General features: G+C 53.7%; 2 protein-coding genes across 4 annotated transcripts; one reads left to right on the forward strand and one right to left on the reverse strand.

Moving 5' to 3' along the window:
- Positions 1 to 6,373: 6,373 nt before the first annotated feature.
- Positions 6,374 to 12,450, reverse strand: LOC103191500 (actin-related protein 2/3 complex subunit 4). The gene is made up of 6 exons (XM_007912493.2): positions 12,381 to 12,450; positions 9,944 to 10,062; positions 9,279 to 9,390; positions 8,853 to 8,948; positions 8,193 to 8,363; positions 6,374 to 6,700 (listed from the first exon to the last, which is right to left on the reverse strand). Exons 1-6 carry the CDS (start codon positions 12,381 to 12,383, stop codon positions 6,695 to 6,697), a joined length of 507 nt encoding a protein of 168 aa, XP_007910684.1. The 5' UTR covers positions 12,384 to 12,450; the 3' UTR covers positions 6,374 to 6,694.
- Positions 12,451 to 12,477: 27 nt separating this feature from the next.
- Positions 12,478 to 24,680, forward strand: tada3l (transcriptional adaptor 3 (NGG1 homolog, yeast)-like). Of its 3 annotated transcripts, none has more exons than XM_007912489.2 (9): positions 12,478 to 12,541; positions 13,397 to 13,633; positions 19,061 to 19,311; positions 19,940 to 20,045; positions 20,798 to 20,936; positions 22,833 to 22,930; positions 23,111 to 23,220; positions 23,325 to 23,510; positions 24,153 to 24,680. In XM_007912489.2, the coding sequence occupies exons 2-9, from the start codon at positions 13,427 to 13,429 to the stop codon at positions 24,343 to 24,345; spliced, it is 1,290 nt and encodes a 429-aa protein (XP_007910680.1). In that variant the 5' UTR covers positions 12,478 to 12,541; positions 13,397 to 13,426; the 3' UTR covers positions 24,346 to 24,680. The 3 variants fall into 3 exon arrangements, with proteins under 3 accessions (XP_007910680.1, XP_007910679.2, XP_007910682.1); XM_007912488.2 differs by having other exon boundaries at positions 12,509 to 12,557; XM_007912491.2 differs by lacking the exon at positions 12,478 to 12,541 and adding an exon at positions 12,676 to 12,694.
- The last annotated feature ends 104 nt before the right edge of the window (positions 24,681 to 24,784 follow it).

Below are 24,784 nucleotides of genomic sequence, written 5' to 3' on the forward strand. Positions count from 1 at the left end.
ATGGGGGAGAGTCACAGGGGGTGTTGCGGAGATGGTGGGGATCTCGCGGAGGCGGTGGGGGAGTCGCGGAGCTGATGGGGATGTCGCAGAGAGTGTGGGGATGGAGGGGACGGGGTTGGGGGTGTTTGGAGGGGGTGTGGGGAAATGGGTGAGTGGGTGTGGCAAAGGGGTGTGGGGGACGGGGCTTCGGGGTGTGGCGGTGGGGGTGTGGCGGAGAGGGTTGAGCCGGTGTGGCGGAGGGGGTTGTGGATGTGTGGAGAAGAAAAGGCTGGAGATGTGCCGGAGGAGTGTGTAAGGGTTTAGCGCTGTGGGTGTGGTTGTGTGGCATAGGGGGTGTGTGTTTTTTGCGGAAGGTTTGTGGAGGTGTGGGGGAGGGGGCGTGAAGAAGGGTGTGCGTGGATGTAGCAGAAAGGGTGCAGGGGTGTGGCAGAGGGGTTGGGCCGGTGTGGCGGAGGGTGGGGTGGCGGAGCGGGTGTAGGGATGTGGCGTGTGTGTGTGTGGCAGAGGATGTGTGGGGCTGTGGGGGAGTAGGGGTTGTGGGTGTGGGGGGGGTGGGGGAATGAGAGAGTGGGTTGGGGTGCGGGGTAGTGGGGAATGGGAGAGGGCAGTGTGGGGGTGTGGCGGAGGGGGTGGTGGATGTGGCGGAGGGTTGTGGATGTATGGCAGAGGGGGCGTAGCGGTGTGTGGCGGAGTGTGTGTGGGGGTGTGGCTGAGAGAGATGTGGGGGACGGTGGGAGGGGGAGGGAGTGTAGGGGTGCGTTGGAAGGTGTTTCGCAGAAGGGGTGGAGGTGTCAAGGAGGGTGGGGGTGTCGCAGATGGGAGTGGGGGTGTCACAGAGAGCAATGGGTGTTTGTGACGGAGGAATGTGGGAGAATGTGTGTGGGGTTGTCGGGAGGGGGTGTGACAGAAGAGGTATGGGGGTGTGGCGGAGGCTGCGTGTGGTGGTGTGGTGGAGGCGGGTGTGGGTGTGTGGCAGAGGGGACTTTGGGGGAGTGGGGATGTAGGGGTTTGTGGGAGTGGAGAAGTAGTGGTTTATGGGTATGGGGAAGTGGGGGAATGGGGGTGTGTGGGCGTTGGGGATTCGGGGTGTGTGGGTGTGGCACAGTGGGTGTGGTGCAGTGGGTGTGGGTCTGTGGCGGAAGGGGGTTGGGTGTATGGCGCAGGGGCTATGGATGTGTGGTGCAGGGAGTGTGGGTGTATGATGGAGCGGAGAGTTGGGTTGTGGCGGAGGGGGGTGGGCTTGTGGCTCAGGGGGTTTGGGGGTGTGATGAAGTGGGGTTGTGGGAAATTGGGGTGTGAGGAGTGGGGGTGCGGGAGTGGGTGTGCGGGGGACTCGGGGAGTGGGTGTGCGGGGGACTCGGGGAGTGGGTGTGCGGGGGACTCGGGGAGTGGGTGTGCGGGGGACTCGGGGAGTGGGTGTGCGGGGGACTCGGGGAGTGGGTGTGCGGGGACTCGGGAGTGGGTGTGCGGGGGACTCGGGGAGTGGGTGTGCGGGGGACTCGGGGAGTGGGTGTGCGGGGGACTCGGGGAGTGGGTGTGCGGGGGACTCGGGGAGTGGGTGTGCGGGGGACTCGGGGAGTGGGTGTGCGGGGGACTCGGGGAGTGGGTGTGCGGGGGACTCGGGGAGTGGGTGTGCGGGGGACTCGGGGAGTGGGTGTGCGGGGGACTCGGGAGTGGGTGTGCGGGGGACTCGGGGAGTGGGTGTGCGGGGGACTCGGGGAGTGGGTGTGCGGGGGACTCGGGGAGTGGGTGTGCGGGGGACTCGGGGAGTGGGTGTGCGGGGGACTCGGGGAGTGGGTGTGCGGGGGACTCCGGGAGTGGGTGTGCAGGGGACTCGGGGAGTGGGGTAGTGGGTGTGCGGGGGACTCGGGGAGTGGGGTAGTGGGTGTGTGGGGGATTGAGGGAGTGCGGGTGTGGAGAAGTGGGGGAGTGCAGGTGTGGGGGAGGGTGTGTGTGGGAGCGTCAGAGTGGTTGTCGCGGAGGGGTTGGGAGTGTCAGAGTGGGTGGTGTTGTCATGGAGGAGTTGGAGGTGTCGCGAAGGTGATGGTGGTGTCGCGGATGGTGTTGGGGCTTTGTTACGGAGGTTGAAGGGATGTATGGCAGAGGTGTGTGAGGCTGTGGCAGAGGGGTTTTGGGGTTCTAGCGGAAGGGAGTGTGGTGGCTTGGCAGGAGGGCTTGTGGATGTCGTGTGGGTAGTTGGCAATGAGGGTGTGTGGTTATGGTGGAAGGAGTGTGGGTGTGTGGTGGAGGGGTTGTAGTGGTGTGAGGAGGGGATGTGGGGAGAGGGTGTGGGTGCGGTGGAGGGAGTTTGGGGGTGTGGTGGATGGGGCTGTGGTAGTGTGACGAAGAGGGTGGCGGAGGTTGTTGGAGGAGTGGGGGATTGGTGGAGGGGGTTTGGAGGGGTGGAGGTGGTGCGGGAGTGTGGGGTGGTGGGGCTGTGGCAGAGGGTTTCTGGGGATATGGCGGAAGGGGTGTGGGTTGTGGGGGTGTGGATTGTGGGGGAGGGTGTGTGGTGAAGTGGGGTTATGGGGGAGTGGGGGTGTGGAGTAGTGGGGGTGTGGGTCTATGCGGGATGGAGTGTGGCGGTGCGGCAGAGGGGGTGCAAGGGTGTGGCGGATGGGTTGTGGGTGTGTGGCGGATGGGGTGCAAGGGTGTGGCAGAGGGGTTGTGAGGGGGAGGGGCTATGGGGATATGGGGGAGGGGGGTTGGGAGTGCGATAGAGGGGGTTTGGGAGTGTGGGGGAGTGGATGTGGGAGGGGGGTTGTGGGGGGAGGGGCTGTGGGGATATGGGGAGGGGGTTTGGGAGTGTGGGGGAGGGGTGTGGGGGTGGGGGTTGGGGGTGTGGGGGAGGGGTGTGGGGGGTGACATATTGGATGTGGGGGGCTGGCGGGAGTGCTGTGGGGTTGGTGGAGGGGCTGTGGCAGTGAGGCTGTCGGTGGCTGGGGGTGTGGGGTTTTGGCGGTGGGGGATTGGGAATGTGGCGGAGGGATGTTGGGATATGGCGGAGGGGATTGTGGCGAAAGGGGTTGTGGTGGAGATAGGGTGAGGATGTTGTGGAGAGGGTGTGGCGGAGATGGTGTGGGGAGGATATGTGTGGGTGTGGTGAATGCAGCATGCTGGAGGGGGTCTGTAGCACAGGCTAGGTCTAGTGTCATGGAAGTGGTGTGGCAGAGGGGATGTGGGGTTGTAGCGGAGGGCGTGTGGCGGAGGGTGTGAGGGGGTGTGGCGGAAGTGGTATGGGGCTGTAGCTGGGGAGGTGTGGGTGTGTGACAGAAGGGGTGTGGGCATATGGCGGAGGGGGATGGGGCGGAGGGTGTGTGGGTGTATGGGGGATGGAGGGGATGTTGGGGGTTGGTGTGGGGAGAGGATGTGAGGGAGAGTGTGTGGAGGAGTGGGTGTGTGGGGATATGGGGGAGTGGGTGTGGGCGAATGAGGGTGTGAGAGGTGGGGACTTAGGAAGTGGGGATGTGGGGGTTGGGGAACTGGGCTGCGGAGGAGTGGGGGTGGGGGGGTTGGGGAGTGGGGCTGACGGGGAGTGGGGGCTGAGGGGGAGTGGGGGCTGAGGGGGGAGTGGGGGCTGTTGGAGGGGGTGTTGGGAGTGGGGGCTGTTGGGGGAGTGGGGGCTGTTGGGGAGTGGGGGCTGTTGGGGAGTGGGCTGTTGGGGGGCAGTGGGGTGTTGGGGGCAGTGGGGTGTTGGGGGGCAGTGGGGGGTGTGGGGCAGTGGGGGGTGGGGGCAGTGGGGGTGTGGGGCAGTGGGGGGTGTGGGGCAGTGGGGGGTGTGGGGGGTGTGGGGCAGTGGGGGTGTGGGGCAGTGGGGGGTGTGGGGCAGTGGGGGTGTGGGGCAGTGGGGGGTGTGGGGCAGTGGGGGTGTGGGGAGGTGGTTTGTGGAGGAGGAGGTGTGGTGGAATGGGGCTGTGGGGGAGTGGATGTGTGGCGCAGGGTTTGTTGGGATGTGGCCCGGGGGTGTGGAGTTTTGGAAGTATGTGGGAGTGGGTGTGTGCGAATGGGAGTGTGGGGGAGGGCGTATGGGGGAGTTGGGTTGTGGGGCAGTGGGTGTGGGATGTGTGTGAGTGGGGTAGGGTGTGCTAGGCAGGAGATGGGGCATAGGGAGTTGGGCGGGGGATGTTGGGATATCGCGGAGTGGATGGGGGTGTTGCGGAGGGCGGTGGAGGTGTCACGGAGGGGGGGCTGAGGGTTTGTGGCAGAAGGGAAGTAGGTGTGTCATGGAGAGGTTGTGGAGGTGTGGCGGAGGGGGTCTGGAAGAAGGGATGTGGTGGTGTGGTGCAGGTGGTGTGGTTGTGGGGGTGTGGCGGAGGGGGTAGGGGTGCGTCGGAGCTACGGTGGGGTTGTATCAGAGGGGGTGTAGGCGAGCAGGGATGTGGGCGTGTGGTAGATTGGGGGTTGGTGTGGTGGATTGGGGTGGGTGTGTGGCGAAGGGGGCTAGGGTTGTGTCGGAGGGGATTGGGGTTGCAGAGGAGTGGGGCTGGAGGAGTTTAGGAGGGAGGGTGGAGGAGGAACTGTGGCAGAGGTGGTGTATGCGTGTGGTGGAGGTGTTATGGGTTTGTAGGGTATGGGGGAGGGTTGTGGGCAAGTGGGGGTGTGGGGAAGGGCATGCTGTGGAGGAGAGTGTGGGAGAGTGGGGGTGTGGATGAGTGGGAGTGTGGGGGTTCATGTGGGTGAATGGGGGTTGTGGAGATGTGGCACAGGCGGTGCGGCAGCGGAGCTGTGGTGGCGATGTGGGTGTGGCAGAAGGGCTGTGGGGCAGGGACGGTGTGGACGAGAAGGGTATTGGGGGAGTGGCGCGCAGGCTGTGGCGCAGTGTGTGTGGGGGTGTGGCAGAGGGGGCATGGGTTTGTGGTGGAGGTGGGGTGGGGTTGTGGGGGAGGGGATTCAGGGTGTGGTGGGTGGGAGGGGACGTGGGGGGGAAGGGGTGTGGCAGGGGGTGTGGTGGTGTTGCGGAGTGGGGGTGGGCGTAGCGTAATGTGAGTACACTCACCTCTGACAATGCGCTCCCCATCTAATTCCTTCGACTGTGCCTTCGGTCAACCTCGCACCCCCACACCCCTACTCTCCACCCCTTTTGATTCCAACCCGAGCTCGGGCGCAAACCCTTCACTGTCCTGTGCCTTGGGTCATCCTCCCGACATGAAATGCACTTTGTTGTTCCCATTTTGCAGTGTCAGCGTGGGTTCCAAATCCCAATCAACAAAATTACATTTGCACTTTCACATCGGGAGGACATCCCAAACAGCTGAACAGTCAGCTGTCAGGGCCCAAGCACAGGGGAGGGGTGGTGTAGGGGTGAGGGAAGGCAGAGAGGTGGGTGACCATAGGCACGATCGAAGAGAAGGGTCTTGAGACCGGCCTTAAAGGAGGCAAGGGAGGAAGCGAGGCGAAGGGACCGTGGGATGAGTTCCAGAGTGTAGGGACAGAGAGGCTGAAAGCCCAGCCACCAATGGTAGGGGGGTTCGAGCGGGAGACATGGAGCAGGCCGGAGCGCGCTGAGCGGAGGGAGCGGGCAGGTTGGTAGGGAGTCAGCAGGTCAGAGAGGTAGGAGGGGGCAAGGCCATGGATGGCCTTGAAAGTGAGGACGAGGATCTTGAACTCAATCCTCTGGGGGATGGGGAGCCAGTGGCGTCGGGCGAGGGTGGGTGCCTGGTGCGTGTTTTGAATGATCTGCAGCTTGTGAAGGGAACAGTTGGGAAGGTCAATGAGGAGGGAGTTTCCATAATCCAGCCTTGATGTGACAAATGCGTGGGTGAGGCTTTCGGCAGCCTGAAGGCTGAAGGCAGTGGATGAGAACCACAGGAAATGACAGGAGGTTCTGAAACTAGGCAGTGGTCAGAAGGGAAGAGGTTTCTGAGTTTTGTTTCAGAAAGCCTGGTGCTGTTTTTACTTCTCATCACAGTCTCTGAGGCGGACAATTTTCTTGACAGACCACACCACTGCTTACAGGAAGCTGATTGCTCTGTTTCCTGTCCATCATGGGAAGGTATACATTGAACTTAACACCAATAGAAACTGGATAATAATCCTTGAATTTGATATAGCACCTTATCACGCCATTGAGACATCTCGAAGAGCTTCACAGAATATCCTGTAAAGTGAATTGACTGTATATTCCTCATCATTCAGTTTCCCTCCAGACTCACATACAAAATACACTCACTTTACAGTACTATGAAGCATTATGAAATGTCATGACGTGAACAGTTATATTAAATGCAAGCATCGTTATTCTTTCTCATTCCTACCATCATATGGAACAAAGCCAAGAAGCCAGCCGTGCACACACAACACCCAAAATAGACACAAACTTAAAATGAGCATGCATGTAGACCATTTGAAACAGATTCCAGAGACGATGACAAGCTAGGAATGAAAGGACTTTATTTTCAAAATAGAAATGTATTCATTCAGTCATTCGGAATCAAGAACAAACTAACAGCAGGTCCGTGCTGATGTAAATACAAGATCAATCTTAAAATCATCGGATAATAGTAAAGCCAGCAGGCTAGTCGGTTACCTCACTAGCCCCCTCCAGCAGGTCAGGAAGTTGCATACAAGCCCCCCCCACCCCATCCAGCAGGTGATCACCCCACCCCACCCCTGCCCCAAGCTCCCTCCAGCAGTGCAGTTTCACATGCTTCTTCGTTACCTTGGTCTCATCAGTTGACAGTAAGTTCACTCAGCATCAGAACTGTAAAGGAAAAGACAGTGATCAGAAACCCTGACAAGGAAAGGCCCCTGGACTCTTTGCAGGTCAAACACAACTATTGTATTTATAGCAGCGGACGTGCGGGAGATCTGATCACAAGATCAGACAGATTCAGGTGAAGAGACCCTTCGACCAATTCAATCGTTGGCTTCAATCAGCTTTCCAATTCAGTTCTTGATTTCTCTGTGGGAAAACTGCTTCCTAATGCCTTCATAAGCTCGTCTCCCATACCCTAGAAGTTTCACCCTCCTGCCCTGCTGCCTTGGTGCATATGAAAGTTATGCAGAGTTTACCTTCTTGTTTTGGTCAGTTCTGACACATACCCAGCACCATGCCTAAGAGTATCTTAGGCTTCCCACCGACACATGGAAATTCCTGTGTAATGGAATGTCACCCCCTGGAGGGACGTACACTGCAGCTGCTCACACAGATTGATATCTGAATTATGAAACCTGGAGTCCAGACCCATGACAGAAAGAGATCCTCAATACAAGAACCAAACCTGCGAGTGCCAGTCCCTGCCTACTCCACAGGACTGCTTCGGATCAAGGGAGTTGAGCTACTTTGTTTTTTTTTTGGATCTGACACGTGCAGAAATCCATCACTATGCTCAAGAGTATCCAAACAGACTGAAAGTTCCATGTATGTCACCTACATACAGAAATTTCCCTGTGCCTGGAATGAAATGTGTACTCTCCCTGAAGGGACGCACTCTACTTACCTAATTCCAGAGAGTATTAGGCACAGGTTGGCAAGAGCCAAGGCTTCGAGACCCCAGAGTGTGCATTAGGGTAACTGCCTAAGTCTAACCAGCTAAAACCGCATAACTTGTCGGTTTACTTTCTCTGCTTCATTGAGTATCTGTGAGGTTTCAGATCAGGATAAGTGTAGGACCCCACTGCCAATCAGCAACAGGAACTTCCCCAGAGATTTATTAATAGCCCTATGTGAGGTGGAGTCTCACAACGAGCCAGGAAGCCAGAAAGAAGGTGACCGCAAGCACAATCAAAAAGGCAAGGCTATGTGGAGTCCCCAAGTCTTAGCTCTTGATAACCTGTGCCTAATACTGAATTAGATGAGCAGGATGTCCCTCTAGAGAGTGTGCATTTCATTCCAACAATCTATCTCTGGCATTTCCACTTGCAGGTGGGATGCATGGAATTCTCAGTTTGATTTAGATACCCTTAATTAAGCATGGTGATGAGCTTCCTCGTCTGTCAGACACCCAACTGACCCACCCCCCAAAAAAAATCATACAGTGGCACAGCACAAGGCTGTAGCCATCAGTATATGAACACAGAAAATTATCCTCAGCAAGGGGAAGTCAAACAGGTTTGAGGAAGTCCTCTACCACAAATGAAAAAAAAGCTCCAATAACCGTCACAAAATGTAACCAGAGCAAAGCAACCCAGCCCCCAAACATCTCCAATGCTCTATCAGGTGCAGGAGGCCGGCTGCACTTTGGGCATCTTACGTTTTTGAGAAACTCTTCTGCGACAATGCGAGCTCTGGCGTTGACAGAGAGTTTCATTTCACTGACTTCTTTATCAATCTCCTCCATGAAGTGGATTACAAAGTCGACCAGTTTGTGTTTGTACATTTGCTCGGTGTGGAAGTTGGTGATGAGGAAACTGATGTCATAGCCCTGCCAGAAAGTGGGGGAACAGGAAGCCAGTGGTGAGTGACAAACTGTATATCCCAATATACAATATCATCCTGATCAGCCACACCCCCCCGGCACCCATGCCCCTCACAGGCCTCACCAGGCACTCTGCCTAGTACACAGCAAAAGTAAACGAGTGAAGGGCATGTTCAGGAAGTGATGTCAGTGGTGACCTTACATCTAGGAGTCGGCCATTGTTTAGTGCAGGAAGTGGGAAACAGAACCAGCATTATAAGCGCCCAACATCAGCGGCATTATGCTGGCATTCCGCTGTATTCACTGCAACTTCCCAGTGCATCACACCAGAAAGCACTGCAGTGCTCTGATGCACTTTGTACCTCCTGAATCGATAGAAAACTATGGTGGGAGGCCGGGTGTGGGAGTAGGTAAGGCAAAGCACCGGGGAAGAGGTCGTGGCTCAGGAAGTTATGAGAGTAAATATCAAATGTGAATTGCAGAGGCTCTCATTACCTCAACCGCTTTCCTCCTCAGAATGAAGAAGTTCTCGGCTCTCATCATCATGAACCTCATAAACTTATGGCACAAAATCTTCTCAATCTCGTCTGCCTGCAATTTACAAAAAATATCACAAACAGAGCTGGGAACTTGCCGGTGGCTTGTCAGTATGTGTGGACAAGCATGAGCTACTGAGTGAGCAAGACTTCTGCCAAAAGTGATTAAAGGATAAGAGGGCAGGGTCTTCAATTGTAACTAGCATGGAAGGGAACAATCTCTAAGAGGGTTATCAGAATATGGACGGATTTATCTGGAGTGAATTTACAAGGGAAATAGAGATGAGCATGATTAAAGGAAAGAGTAGGGCATTGGGATTAGGATTCACTGGAGCAAACTCCAGTCATAGGATAGTAGAAATACCCAACACAGCGGAATACTGACCTGCTTGATTGCAATGCTGACTCGCACAGAGTTTATTGAGCCCTCGATCAGAACCTTCTCCTTCTCATTCCTACTGATGATCACAGGCTGTAGGAGCAACTCTTTACTGCTCCTAGTAATGGACAAGGAGGTCAGTTACACAGTAAGCAGAAGGCGTTGCTGCTCCCTCACTGATGAATGTGGGCTAACAATTTCTAGGCTCTCAAGAGCACAAACTTGTGTGTCTGTGCTGTGCTCACTGTCCACACTGTGCACTGAAACTCCACAGCCAGATGCCAGAAGGTCAGGCGGAGTATATTTTGATTCTCACCCCAGCTCAGTCACTCTCTGCTCAGAGTCCTTATGACGAAACCTTGAGCTGCAGGTGTATTTCAGTCTCTGTCACAGCATCTTGACGTACCACCCTCTCTTCCACCTCTGCGTAAAGAATTTTCACCGAACAGAGCTCCCAGGGGCTGGGTGACCAAGACCCTCAGTATTATTCCAGAATACCCTCTATCCAGTCTTTCCACTTCAGTTTCAACCTGTTTCTTCAATGAGCCATAACTTTAACAATTCTCCCTTTGTCTATTCCCTTTCCTAGTGCATTGTCACTGATCACAGACATGACCCACACTCAAATACAATAAAGTCCCAATCCCCCCTCCCCTATGCCATTCTCTCACCTGACCTCCACCTCGGGCTTGTTGTGCCGCTCCACAACCTGTGAGGAGAAATTCTCTAGGCAGAGCGCAGCCTGCAGGGTGGCGCGGACCGCGTTCAGGTAGGGACGCAGTGTGGCTGTCTGCAGGAACAGAAAAAGCAGCAAACATCAGGCATCTTCCTATAAACTCTCATCGGTGAACAGCACACAGAGCTGGTGACTGGACTCTCCCCTCCCTGTAAAGTGCTGAAAGCTCAACCCAGTGGAATCCTCCTTCCTCCAAGGCAATCAATATCCCTCGACCCTGGCCTAACAACATTCCCAGTGTGGTCAATGGCCAGATCATCTCAATCTCCTGCCTGAAGATCAGCAGAGAAACCGGAACAGAAATTAAAACAGCACAAGCCTGATGAGCTGGCCAGAGCAACCCCCCACTCCATAGACAACATCAACCTCTCTCTGTCCACTGGCAGTTCCCACCCCCATCAAAACAAGTGTCATTACCCCTTCCTTAAAAAACCTTCCCTTGACCCATCCCTGTTCCCTAACAACCGTCCAACGTGCCTTTCTTCTCCACGGTACTGGAATTCATTGCTTGAGCTTCGCTTTCCTCTCCCTGCACAAACCCTTCCAATCCAGCTGCCAAACTGCCCACAGTACTGAGACTGCCTTGGTCAAAGTCACCAACAACGTTCTCTCCATCTGTGACCAGGGCTCTCTGCCTCCTCATCCTGACCTCTCTGTTGCCTTCAACACTGTTGACCCATTCTGTCCTTCTCCACCGCCTCTCCTCTCAGCTCCAACTTCACAGTTCTGTCCTTACTTGGTTTCACTCTGACCCTACCCAAAGACTCCACTTCATATCTGCCATTTCTCCTCCCACTGCCGCCCGCACCATGCGGCGTTCCTCAGGTCACTATCCTCGGTCCCATCCTCTTTAATATCTACATGCTCCTACTCGGCGATGTCTCCGCAGGCACAGGTTTAACTTCCACATGTAGGCAGGTGACACCCAACTCTCTCTCTGCCTCAACTCTCAAAGCCAGGACCACTGCTGTCCTAACTAATTGTCTGTCAGACATCAAATCCTGGATGAGAGCTAACTTTCTCTAGTCAAATATTGACAAGACCAAGGCCCTCCTGTTTAGCTCCCGTAAGCGTCTCCATACCTCAGGCACTAACATCAAATTGACTTCAAGATCCTCATGCTTGTGTTCAAATCCCTTCACTCTCTCTGGCACCTCCCTAGTTTTCTGACCGCCTCACTCCACCACCCAGCGCTTCTGCTCAACTGGCACTGGCCTCCTGCTCAGCCCTCACACCCTCTGCCCCACCATTGGAGGTCACGCTTTCAGCCATTAAACCCCGAAACTCTGGAACACTCTCCCTCAATCCCTCCGCTTGCCCCCTCTCTTCCATTTTTCAAGTCCCGCCTGAAAACCTTCCTCTTCGACCGTGCTTATGGCCACCTTCCCCTCCCCCACCCCGGCTCAAAGCCAGGTGCCGCCACTGTTAAGCACTCTGAGATGCTACCCTGCTCTGTGTTGGTCTCTGGGCAAGTTGTTGTTGTTGTTGTACTTAGATGCACATGCCACCTTTAAACCTCACATCAGTGCTTTAACCTGACCAGCTTTCCCACTCCTCCTGTCTCTGCCTCTCCCTCCCTTGGGCTGTTGAGACCCTAATCCACTTCCTTTGTGCTTACACTCAGGCCCGGTCAAAGTGTGCCAAGAGTGTCCTGGTCAAAGTCACCAACAACATTCTCTCCATCTGTGACCAGGGCTCTCTGCCTCCTCGTCCTTGACCTTTTTGCTACCTTTGACACTGTGACCATTCTGAGCTGCTCCACCACCTTTCCTCTCAGCTCCACCTTCACGGTTCTGTCCTTTCCTGGTTTCACTGACCCTTGTCCCAACGACTCCCCTTCATATCTACCACTTCTCCTCCCGACCCGCACTGTACTCACACTCAGTACCCTGAAGCTCTGGCCCACGGGGAGATGAGGCGGCGCCAGAGGCTGCGGAAGAACTTTAAAGGGGATCATCACACTGGGGCCGCCCGCGCTCACCCACCCACACCCACCCACCCACCCCCCACCCCCCACCCATCCACACACCCACCCACACACCCACCCACACACCCATCCACCTACACCCATCCACACACACCCATCCACCCACACACACACCCACCCACACCCCCACACCCACCCACACCCCCACACCCACCCACCCACACACCCACCCACACCCACCCACCCACCACACCACCCACACACACACACACCCATCCACACACCCACCCACACACCCACCCACACACCCACACCCCCATCCACACACAGACAGACAACGCTGGGGACAGGGCCGAGGGTGGCAGGTGGGAAGTCAATCCCGCCCGAGGCCCAGGCCTCAGATACGAGCCTGGGCCCCGCTCATAACTTAGGGCGCGGCTCCTACCATCTCTGTGTCCCGCGCTGCTCTGTGTCGGTCTCTGGGGCGGAAGCGGAAATGAGTGCGCGCGCGCCCGGGTTACAGTGCGCGCCCCCGCCTCCTGCCAGACACCCGCGCGCGCGCGCTCTCGCTGCGGCCTGGGGTTGTGTGTCCGGGTGGAGCCTCTGGTACCGACGATCGCTCGTAATTGAGCGCTGCTTCCCCGCGGTCAGGAGAGCCCGGGCCTGGGGGCGGGCAGGGCAGCCCGGGTCCCCGCCCGCCCGCCCGCCCGCCCGGCCTGAGGCCCCGGGCCCCCACACACACACTGCTGCTCACCACCAGTAATAATCATCTCACATTTCAGATTTATTATATTTTATATATTTTACAATTGGACATTTGACATGTGTCCCCGTAGCCGTGTAGGCCACTGCGCCGCGCAAAACCTCGCTGTCACAACAACAACTTGTATTTAAGAATCCTCTCACGCAGGGTAGCGTCCCAGAGTGCTGTAAAGTGTAGTGACTGTTTTGCTTGCAGACAGATAAGGAGGCGGCACAGGGAGTTTGGGGCTGTGTCTACAGGAACCTGGGTTTACACAGAGTGTTGGCTAACTGCAGGGACGGGATCCCGCTCCGAGCGCAGGACTTGGCACCTGACGCACATCCCAAGAGATCGGACTTCAGGTGGGATTGAAAGTGACAGAGGGGTCAGATGTCCAATCTAAAACTGGAGCTCTCTCCCTCTATCCCTCTGCCTTGTCCATCCTTCCCCATCTTTAGGTCACACCTGAGGAGCTTCCTCTTCAACCTAAGGTCACCTCCCCCCACCTCTGCATTGTGCACCACTACTGTCAAGCATTCTGGCCGCTACCATGTGTGAGGGGCATTCGCTATATAAATGCAAGTTGTTCAAGATCTGGCTTTAGGTGGGATTGAAAGAGCATCTTGTCACTCTGTTTCTTTCAGTCCCACCTAAAGCCACTCATGGGACAAATGGCAATTGCACCACATCTGACCTTTCACCTCTGGTGCTCTTGGCAGGTTTGGGAAGGAAGGATCCAGACTGTAAGAATGAGCGAGCTGAAAGACTGCCCGCTGCAGTTCCATGACTTTAAACCTGTGGATCATGTGAAGATGTGCCCCCGATACGCTGCCGTGCTGTCTCGTTCGGAGGACGATGGGATTGGGATTGAGGAGCTGGACACATTGCAGCTGGAGCTGGAGACACTGCTGTCCTCAGCCAGTCGGAGACTCCGCATCCTGGAGGCAGAGACTCAGGTACAAACTGGCCCTGTTGTCTTAACCACAATAGGTACTTGCAGCAAAGCTACTAACCCACTGCTTGACAACATCTTTTTTTCGTGTATCTTTATATTTGATACAGCACCAATTACAGTGTGGATTTTCTGTCAGGTGTACTGACTATTTGTAGTTGAGGCCAATTTCACACAAGTTACCACAATCAGCAACTTAGTGAATGACCAGTTTACCTGGTGGATTGTTGGTAATCTTTTTCTCTTTTTCATTATTTCCCTATTGTCTCAGTGCTAATTCAGGATATATTGTAAAGTGCAATAGTGGACGAAAACAGTAACAACAACAAAATTACATTTGTATTGCGTCTTTCACGTCAGGAGGTCAGAAAGATGTCCCAAGGTGCTGAACAATTAGTGCTTCGGACCGAGCTGGGGTTCGAGATCGAGGAGGGTGACCGAAGGCACGGTAGAAGAGAAGGGTCTTGAGACAGGTCTTGAAAGAGGCAAAGGAGAGGACGAGGTGGAAGGCCTGCAGGATGGAGTTCCAGAGGGTGGGGTTCAGAGTGGTTGAAGGCCTGCCTGCCAATTGTGGGGCGGGCGTGGTGGAGGACGTTAAGCCGGCTGGAACCTGCTGAGTGGAGGGAGCAGGCAGATTGGTAGGGCATTAGGAGGTAGCAGAGATATGGTAAGGCCATGGAGGGCTTTGAAAGTGAGGACCAGGATCTTGAACTGTATCATCTGTGGAATGGGAAGCCAGTGGAGTTGGGCGAGGATGGGGGTGAATGAGTCGCAGAGCCTGTGCAGGAGAGGACACAGACTGCAGAGTTCTGGATGATCTGCAACCTCTGGAGGAAGGATGTGGGGAGACCGACAAGCAGTGAGTTTGCGTAATCGAGCCTGGGTGTTTTGACTGTGTGTATGAGGGTCTCGGCGCATGAATGCATGTATAATGCTGTCAGTGCCTGAGGTTTGGAGGTGCTAACGGGAGCCAACCAGGAGGGCCTCGGACTTGTTGATGTTCAGCTGTAGAAAGTTACCTCTCATCCAGGACTTGATGTCTGACAGACATTCTGGCAGGAGAGCAGTGGTCCTGGAGTCGAGGGTGGGGGCAGAGAGATAGAATCGTAGAATTATACAGCACAGAAGGAGGCCATTCAGCCCATCGTGTCTGTGCCGGCTCTTTGAAAAGAGCTTCCAATTCAGTCCCACTCCTCTGCTCTCTCCCCATAGCTCTGCAAACTCCCATAGTCCTCCCAAAATAATTATCTGCTTCTCTCTTAAAAGTTGTTATCAAATCGGCTTCCAGTACCCTTTTAGGCAATGCGTTCCAGATTCGAACAACTCACTGTGTGAAAACATTTCTCCTCGCCTCCCCTCTGTTTCTTTTAACAACTATTTTAAATCGGTGCCCTCGGTTTACCGATCCACCCGTCAGTGGAAATAGTTTCTCCTTGTTCACTCTATTGAATGCCCTCATAATTTTCAAAACTTCTATTAAGTCTCCTCTTAACCTTCTCTGCTCCAAGGAGAATAATCCCAGCTTCTCCAGCCTCTCCTGATAACTGTAGTCGCTCATTCCTGGTACCATCCTGGTAAATCTCCTTTGCCTTGACATCTTTCTTAAAGTGTGGGGCCCAGAACTGAACACAGTACTCTTAGCTGAGGCCTAACCAGTGTTTTATAAAGGTTCATCATAATTTCCTGAGTTTTGTATTCTATGCCCCTATTTATAAAGCCTAGTTTCCCGTATGCTTTTTTAACAGTTTTATCTACCTGTCCTGTCACCTTCAAAGATTCACTTATATGACTTCCCAGGACTCTCTGTTCCTTTATCCCCTTTAAGATTGTACCATCTGGGTTGTATCATAGAGTTGGGTGTCATCCCCTTTCCTCCTTCAAGGCCGGTCTCAAGACCTTTCTCTTTGACCGTGCCTTCAGCTCCCCTCTCGACTCTCTACCCCCTCCTCGCTCCCTCCCTTCCCTCACCCTGACCATTTCCCCCCTGCTCGGGTCCTGACCCAACTGTACAGCGCCTTGGGACGTCCTCCCGACGTGAAAGGCGCTCTATAAATGGAATCTTGTTGTTGTTGTTGATTTGGAAGTTGACCCCATGTCTGCGGATGATGTCACCAAGAGGGTGCATATAGATATTGAAAAGGAGCAGACCAAGGACAGAGCCCTGATGAGCTCCACACACGACGGTGCGGGGGCTAGAGGAGAAGCTGTTTGTGGAGAAGAAGTGGAGACGGTGTGAGAGGTAGTATCTGAACCATTCAAGCACAGAACCATGAAGGTTGAGGTGAGATGGAGGATAGAGTTGTCAATGGTATCGAAGGCAACAGAGAGGTCAAGAAGGATGAGGAAGCAGAGGAAACCCTGGTCGCAGATGGACAAAATGTAATTTGTCACTTTGACCAAAACTGTTTCTGTGCTGGGGGCAGCAAGGAAACCCGATTGGAGCGGTTTGTGAAGGAAGTGGCGAGAGAGGAAGGAGTGAAGCTGGGAAGCAACAATTTGTTCCAGGACTTTGGAAAGGAAAGGGAGGTTAATGATGGGGTGGTAATTTGAGTGCAGGGATGGGTCCAGGGAGGGTTTTTTTTTAAGGATGGGAGTGATGACAGCCGTTTTTAAAGGGGTGGGAACAGTGCCAGTAGACAAGGAGAGGATTATGACATCTGTGAGTATGGGGACAAGGAGGTGGAGGTGAGAGGTAAGGTGATGGGTAGGGATGGGGTCGAGGGAGCAGGTGGTCAGCTTCATGTGGTTTATGGTTATGGTGAGAGAGGAGGGGAAGACAGTTTTGAAAGTGTACAGGGAGGGGTGGGTAGGGGCCGTGGTGGGAGGGGGAGATGGGGAAGGTGTAGTAGTCGGAAGGACAGACACAGTTGAGCAGATCTCCTTGACTTTGTTTTTGAGGAAGTCAAGCATCTCCTTGCAGTTGGCGCTGGAGGAGAGGATGGGGGAGGCTTCAGAGAGTGATGGAGAAGCGGAACCTGGGCATGTCCTTCACCTCCGAGATTGTCTTGGAGTAGAAGGACGATTTAGCGGAGGCGAGGGCAGAGCAGTAAGTTTTGCTAAGGTCCAGACCGATCTGCTGATGGACTGGTAAGTTAGATTTGAGCCAGGTGCATTCGCCACCTGTGCCTTGAGGGAGCAGAGGTGGTTGATGTACCAGGGTGACTTCCGTGAGAAGGAGACGGTTTGGGAAGTGATGGAAGCAAGGCCATCGAGAGTGGTGGAGAGGGAATTGTGGAGGAGAGTGACCGAGGAGGATGGGTCATTGCGGGAGGAAGCCCAGAGTGGGTGGAGTTCTGATGACTCCAAGGCAGCGGAGAGGAAGTGGAGGGGGAGATTTTTTTCCAGGGGCGGTATGAGATGGAGGTAGGCTGGGTGGTGGTAGGGAGAGGGATTGAGGAGTTAAGGGAGATGAAGTAATAGTCCGAGATGACTTTGTCTGTGATGGTGAGGTCCGAGATGCTGAGGCCCCAGGTAATCACCAGGTCAAGCGCGTGGCCATGGACGTTGGTAGCGTGGATGTGAAGGGAGAGGTTGTGAGAGGAAAGGAGAGAGAGGAAGTTAGTGGAGATAGAGCAGGAGGGGATGAAGTGCAGGTTGAAGTTGCCTAGGATGAGAAAGTGTTCGGGGCAGAGGGAGAGGGAAGACAGAGTGGAGATGTCGGGGAGGAGGGTGAGGGAGGGTTTGGGGGGGTCAATAGACCAGGAGGATTTTGAGGGATAGGTTGGAGGGACGGTAGATGGTAAGGTGCTCAAAGGAGGGGAAGTTCCAGAGGAGGAAGGGGATAGGCCGAATGCGGAGCAGGAGATTAGAGCCACACCGCCCACCATGGTGGTTAGGTTGTGGGGTATGGTGGAAGGTGTAGTTGGGTGTGTGGCCTCGGTCAGGGAGAAGGTGTCGCCTGGGGTGACCCAGGTTTCGGTGAGGCCGAGGATGTCGATGTTTTCGTTGACAATGAGGTCTTGGACAGTGAGTGTTTTGCTGGAAAAAGGAACGGATATTTTGTAGGTCGATGTGGAAGGGAGGTGAAGCTGGCGGTGGAGGAATGGGTGAGAAGGAGGGAGGGTAGGGGGAGGATTGACACGGAGGGTGAGAATGTGGATAAGGGAGGAAACTAATTGGCCCTCAGGGTCTGAGGGGCCTTGCGGCGGAGGTGGAGGATGGGGCAGTCAGGGTGGCGGTTGTTGGACAGCCAGTGGTATCTGCCACGGTGGGTGCGAAGGAGGATTCGCAGCCTGGAGCAGAGGAAGGCTATGGGACGATCGAGCAGGGATAGGAGGCGGGGGGGGGGGGTGGTGAGAGAGAAGGGTTGAGCAGGAGTAATGGAGGGTAGGGCACAGGGGTGGTAGCATTTTTGGGAGAAGCAGCTCGGGTCGGTGACAGCCGGCCGGCAAAATGCGCACGCTGAGACTAAGAGCAGGGGAGGGGGGCAGCGTGGCATGGTCAGCCAGCTGGCATGGAACATGGGGCAGGAGTGTGAGTTTAGTGTGAGGCTAGACTGAACAGTGATGCTGCTGACAGGATGGTTTTACTGATATATTGTGGTGTGTTCTGCCCTTCTTGCTCTATCAGTGTAGATAGGAACGATTATTCTGTGCTCTGTGTAGGTATTGCTTCCTGCACCAGAGCATTTCCTCTGTTGATCGTAGATGGGAGATTTCAGGCAGATTGGATGAGCAGACAATATATCTCATCACTCAGTTCAGGATCTGCTGTAATCTCTTGATTTGAGGTTGCCTTGCTGTGCACCTAGCAGTGTGATTATCTACTCGGTACCATTTTCAGTCATTGTTTGTAACCTTTACCATTTAGTCAGCCTGGCTCAGTAGCACTTTTGAGTCTGATTCCAAAGGTTGTAAATTCACATTATCCATGCTGAAAACTCCAGTGTGGGAGGAGGTGCTGGCCTTCAGATAAGACAATAAAATCAAGGTCTGGCTGTTCAGTGGATGTTAAAGATCCGAAGAATGATGCACTGTTTGAATAAATACTGGAGAAGGGAGTTTTTCACCTCAGTCTCCAGTCCAGCCTCGGTGCAGCCCGGATAAAATTAGTCATTCACTTCATTACTGTTTTGGGGGATTTGCTGTATGCGAATTGTCTGTACATTTACCCAGAATTTACAGTTTATTGACATGAAAAACAGAATTTAAATGTAAGGATTATTTATTAATTTATTGATAACATAACCCTAACCCTAACACCCCACCCCCCCCGCACTGCTCTGGAGTGTCAGCCAGGTCTGAGCTCAAAGCCCAGATGTGAGCTTGAACTTCTGCCCCAGAAGCAACTTGAGATGTACATTTAATGTCCAAGCGGTGCTCCTCACTATCCATTCTCCAGACAGTGACAGAACCTTTCATTGTCCTCACAAAACCTTGGATAATTGCGAAGATTTCTTTCCTTTTGAGGATTTTCAGTCTATTTATTTCAGATCCTCACAGACTGGCAGGATAAAAAGGGAGACAAGCGGTTAATAAAATTTGGGAAGGAGCAGGAGCACGGACCACCACAGAAACACGGCAAACCCAAGAAACAGAAAATGGATGGGAAAGGCAGCCATGGTAGCGGCCCTGGCCCCGGCCGGCCCAAATCCAAAAATCTGCAGCCCAAAATCCAGGAGTATGAATTCACAGATGATCCTTTGGACGTTCCTAGGATCCCAAAGAATGATGCCCCGAACAGGTAGGGTTTGTGTTCTGTACATCCACTCTCTACCTCAGTAGCTCTGTGACCAGCTGATAGGTTTAATATAATACAAATCTACATTTATACATTGCTTTTCACATTGGGAGGATGTGAAAGTCTGAAGCACTTCATAGGATACAAGCCTCAACGGTGAGTGTCCAGCTCACTTCGCAGCAGAGATCACAGGATTGAGTCAGCCCATTTGATTTGATGCTTTCAGAATCCCTGCCCTTGGGGATTGGATACAACAAGAACAAGATTCCATTTATAGAGCGCCTTTCACGTCGGGAGGACGTCCCAAGGCGCTGGACAGTTGGGTCACAGCTGGATAGTACAACAGCAACAACAACTTGCATTTAGATCGTGCTCTTCACGAGAGGAAGCGGTTTAGAGCATTGAACGATGGCAAAGTTTAACCCGAGCCAGGAGAAAGGGGAGGTCACCGAAGGCACGGTCGAAAAGTGTGCGATTTAAAGGTGAGAAAGAGGTGGCATGACAGGGATTGAGACCAGAGTTCCAGAGGGTCAGGGTGCAGTAATCAGAAAGGGAAACCCTGATGAATTTCGCCTCCAAACCTAGGCCACTTGAAAGGTCCAAACTGAGATCAGCTAAAACCTGTTTGCAGGTTCTGGGCTTCGGTGGAGCCGTATTGTGCTGACATCACGAATGAGGAGATCCGTGTCCTGGAGGAGCTGCTGAAACCCCCTGAGGATGAAGCGGATTATTACAAGGTAATCCTATAACCTGCTTACCCCAGTTTAAAACTCCCAGACTCCGTTCTTGATAACTTTCTGCACCTGCCGTCCCACTTTTAGTGATCTGTAGATTTGTCCCCTCAGATCCCTCTGCTCCTCCACTCCCTGATTTATCTAAGTACACCCTGTACTTCCTGAAATGTAGCAGTTCACAATGTCACATTAAACTATATGTGCCACTTGTCTGCCTATCCCTCCAGTCTCTCAGTGTTCTGAAGTCGTGGACAATTATTTTCACAATTTGCTCATTCTCCCAATGTAGCAACATGTTCTATTCTGTTTCTAATTATGAAGAAGTGTACATCAGTGAGAAACTAGGTATTGTGCAGAGATTGGTAAGAAAGAACTTGTATTTTTATGCAGCTTATTTCTTTGAAATGTCACAATGGGCTTTTCAGTAATTACTGTGAAGTGCAGTAACTGTTCTGAAGCTATTTTGCACACTTTTGCAATGCTTCTTTTCCATTGTGTCACCTTTAGTGTTAACTTTAATGTCTCATCTGAAGGGTGGCACCTCTGACAATGCAGCCCACCCCAGAATTGCTCTGGAGTGAGCCTGGCTGTAAGCTCAAGCCGACGGCAAAGTCTTGAGAGTTTCACCAACTGAGTGTCTCCTGTTAGAGCACGGAGATTCAGTCGCGGAAGAATGATGCTGGGTGACTGGGGGCAGAGCTGGGTGTATGAATTGGCTCCAGTCAGTCACAGTTCACAGATTTCCTTCTTGCCAGATCCCACCACTGGGGAAGCACTACTCTCAGCGCTGGGCACAAGAGGACCTGCAGGATGAGCAGAAGGAGGGAGCGCGTGCAGCGGCTGCTGACAAGAAGAAAGCCATGCTGGGAACTTTAGCTGAACTGGACTCTAAAGGTAGTGGGTGGGGAGTGGGTGTGGGGTAAGGTTTCAGAAATTATTCCTGTTGGGGTAACTGCTGGTGTCTAACCAGCTGAAGCCACACAGCTTGAGAGCACTGTCCAGCAAACTTCCTTCTCCATGTCCAGCTGGGACCATGTTAACTACTTGCAGGGTTAACAGGAGCTGAGTGGGAGGATTCCCTGCCCCCAGTGACTAATCTACCCTTCAAAGTCCTGCTGATGATCCAGGCCCTGGAATATTACAGACCCGTCTGGCTCAAGAATTGGATGACCGAGATATTGCCAAACATCACCTTGGAGCCAGATCAACTCTTAAAAGACCCTGCTTACCTCCTTCCCCACCACGCAACCCCCGCCCGAGGAACATGTAACATTGGAGATACCATACAGCCTATACTGCACCTAAGGGGCTATTTGATGCCCTGCAGCTGTCAGCTGTATCCAGCCTATGTCCCAGCACAGCGGAATCCTGTACTCAGCTTGGTTTGGACAGCGCTCGGTCCATAGGGTAATTGCCCTCTGAAAATAAATAGCTCCCATTATCTGTTCTGTTTGTTTTATATCAGCCTGCAGTATGCGGTGAGGCCCTCTGTGTGCGTATGTATGTGTGTGTGTGTGCAGTGACGTTGTGTGTGTGTGTGTGCGCAGTGTGGACCTGTGTGTGTGTGTATACAGTTAGGACCTGTGTGTGAAGTGAGGACCTGTGTGTGTATATGTGTGTGTGTGCAGTGAGACCCTATGTGTGTGTGTGTGCAGAGAAGCTTTGTGTGTGCACTGAGGCCATGTATGTGCAGTGAGGCTCTGTATGCGTGAGTGTGCAGTGAGGCCCTGTGTGTATGTGTGCAGTGAGGGCCCATGTGTGCAGTGAGGCCCTGTGTGTGTGTGTGTTTGTGCATTGAGGCCCTATGCACGTGTTTGTGTATGTAGTGAGGCCATGTGCATGTATGTGCAGTTAGGCCCTGTGTGTGTGTGCAGTTAGGCCCTGTGTGTGTGTGTGTGTGTGTGTGTGTGCAGTTAGGCCCTGTCTGTGTGCAGTTAGGCCCTGTGTGTGTGCAGTGAGACCCTGTGTGTGACCCAACTGTCCAGCGCCTTGGGACGTCCTCCCAACGTGAAAGGCGCTCTATAAATGCAATCTTCTTGTTGTGTGTGTGTGTGTGCAGTGAAGCCTTGCGTGTGTGCATGTGTGTGTGTGTGTGCAGTGAGGTCCTGTGTATGTGTGCAGTGAGGTCTTGTGTGTGTGTGTGTGTGCAGTGAGGCCCTGTGTGTGTGTGTGCAGTGAGGCTCTGTGTGTGTATGTGTGCAGTGAAGGCCCGTGTGTGTGGGTGCACGCAGTGAGGCCCTGTGTGTGTGCAGTTAGGCCCTGTGTGTGTGTGTAGTGAGGCCCGGTGTGTGTGTGTGTAGTGAGGCCCTGTGCATGTGTGTGTCAGTTAGGCCCTGTGTGTGTATGCAGTGAGTCCCTGTGTGTGTCCGTGTAGTCAGGGCCTGTGTGTGTGTGTGCAGTGAGGCCCTATGTGTGTGTGTGGGTGTGTGCAGTGAGGCCCTGTGTCTTGTATGCAGTGAGGCCCTATGTGTGTGTGCAGTGAGTCTGTGTGTATGTGTGTGAGGCCCCTGTTTGTGTGTGTTTGTGTATGCAGTGAGGCCGTGTGTGTGTGTGCAGTGAGGCCCTGGGTGTGTATTGTGTGCAATTGAGGGCCCGTGTGCGCAGTGAGGTCCATTTTGCGCACGTGCATCAGGGACTGCGTGTTTGTGCTGTGAAGCTCTATGTGTGTGTGTATGTGTGCAGTGAGGTCCTGTGTGTGTGTGTGTAGTGAGGCCCTGTGTGTGTGCAGTGAGGCCCTGTATGTGTGTGTGCAGTGACGCCCTGTGCATATGTGTGTATTCCTCCTGACAGATGTGGACGCATTGCTGAAGAAGGAGCAGCACGAGCAGCCCGAGGATGGATGCCCCTTCGGACCCCTCACCCAGCGATTGCTTCAGGCTCTAGTGGAGGTGAGGCCTGCGCATACCCAGCTTCTGGGTGCGAGTCCCTGCCAATTCATCAATTAATTTACAGCCATATATTTGTGAATCTCATTGTACCAGTGATATATTTCCCAGGTGCTGTTGTAGCTGCTGTTGCTGCACCTGCTCACTTGCTCCTTCGCGGCTTTTTGTTTCTCTACATTCCAGGAGAATATTATATCTCCAATGGAGGACTCGCCCATCCCGGAGCTTACTGGGAAAGACACTGGGCCTGAGGGTGCTGGTACTTCCCCACGGAGTCAGAACAAGTCCTTCAGGTAAGTGCCTGCTGCCTGCCCCTCTCTCTGCCCTTCTCCCTGCCCACAGACTGACCCTCTCTTCACCCACTGCCTGTCGTGATGTGCTGGTTTGCCTGTTGCAGTGCTCCTCACACAAAGTCTCTGGAAGCACGGATTAAGGAAGAGCTGATTGCTCAGGGGTTGCTGGACTCCGAGGACCGTCCAGCTGAGGACTCTGAAGATGAGGTTCTGGCCGAACTCCGCAAGCGACAGGCAGAGCTGAAAGCACTCAGTGCGCACAATCGGGGAAAGAAACAGGAGCTGCTCAGGTAATAATAATCCTTGCATTTGATATAGCGCTTTTCACGTCTTCTCGACGTCTCAAAGCGCTTCACAGAATATCCTGTAAAGTGAATTGACTATATTTGGGGGCCAAACATGGCAGCCAATTGCATACAGCAGTGTTCTACAAACAATCGTGGATTGAACATGTCCCAATTTATTACTGTTTTGTTTTGGAGGGATTATTATTAGGTGTGTGGAGTAAGGAAACTTGCCCAAGGTTTCGCCCTCTGCCTGGAATTGAACCCAGGTCTCTCACTTGCAAAGCGAGTGCTCTAACCACTGAGCTACAGGACTCCACAGGTAGTGTCACCATGCCGGGCTCACTTGCGTGTTACGGGTAACAGTGCAGAACAAAGCAAGGCAAACACGGGGTGGGGGAGAATGGGCAGGCGGGCATCAGTGAAAATGTTTGGTCGTTTGCAGCAGATTTTCAGGTCATGTGGTCATTGAGTGCAGTGGACTCGTTTAGAGGCTGAAACCTGAAAGCGGTGGTGATCAGGTTGTTGCATGACCTCAGGCTCCAGGGAGGGGAAGGGTGTCTACAATCCCCGGATCACAGTCACATTGCGGGGGCACTGCAGCTCAGAGGTTGCCCAAATGACAATGCCGACCTTATTCTGATCCAGAGTTGGCAAAGAGGAGCTGAAGAGACAGGAGCTGCGACAGCGAGTGAGGATTGCGGACAATGAGGTCATGGATGCCTTCCGAAAGATCATGGCCGCCCGGCAAAAGAAACGCACGCCCACCAAGAAAGAGAAGGACCACGCATGGAAAGCGCTGAAGGAGAGGGAAAGCATCCTGAAGCTGCTGGACAGTTAAAGCCCAATTCCCTGGACTCTTGACAGCTGCTACTTTACAAAAATTAGTTCAAAGTTTTTTCGTGAAGTTGCCGGCAACACAGATGATGAACAGTGGCCGCCTGAGCTTAGGGCTCGGGCAGGCCACAGCCAGGCCTGGCCCCTGCGTGGCTATCTTCAGAGTACTGAACCGTGTCTGTCACCAGGTCTGGGTGTGGCAGTGTTTACCCAGTGCCGTGCCAGGGAGCCTGGTGTGTGGGTAGCTTGTAGCAATGCCACCAGATTTGCATGTGCGACCTGTAACGTGATGTTAACACTTCATAGTTTTTGAGAAATACATGTTTTCTGTCATTTAAACTCCTTGAATGAGGTTCCTAGAAACTTATCAATGACAACCTGGGATACAATTAACAGTTCAAGACCTGATATCTAGCCACCCGACCCCTCAGCTGCAGCTCCCA

Source organism: Callorhinchus milii, unplaced genomic scaffold (genome assembly GCF_018977255.1).
Source record: "Callorhinchus milii isolate IMCB2004 unplaced genomic scaffold, IMCB_Cmil_1.0 Scaffold931, whole genome shotgun sequence".
In the NCBI taxonomy this organism is placed as follows: Eukaryota; Metazoa; Chordata; class Chondrichthyes; order Chimaeriformes; family Callorhinchidae; genus Callorhinchus; species Callorhinchus milii.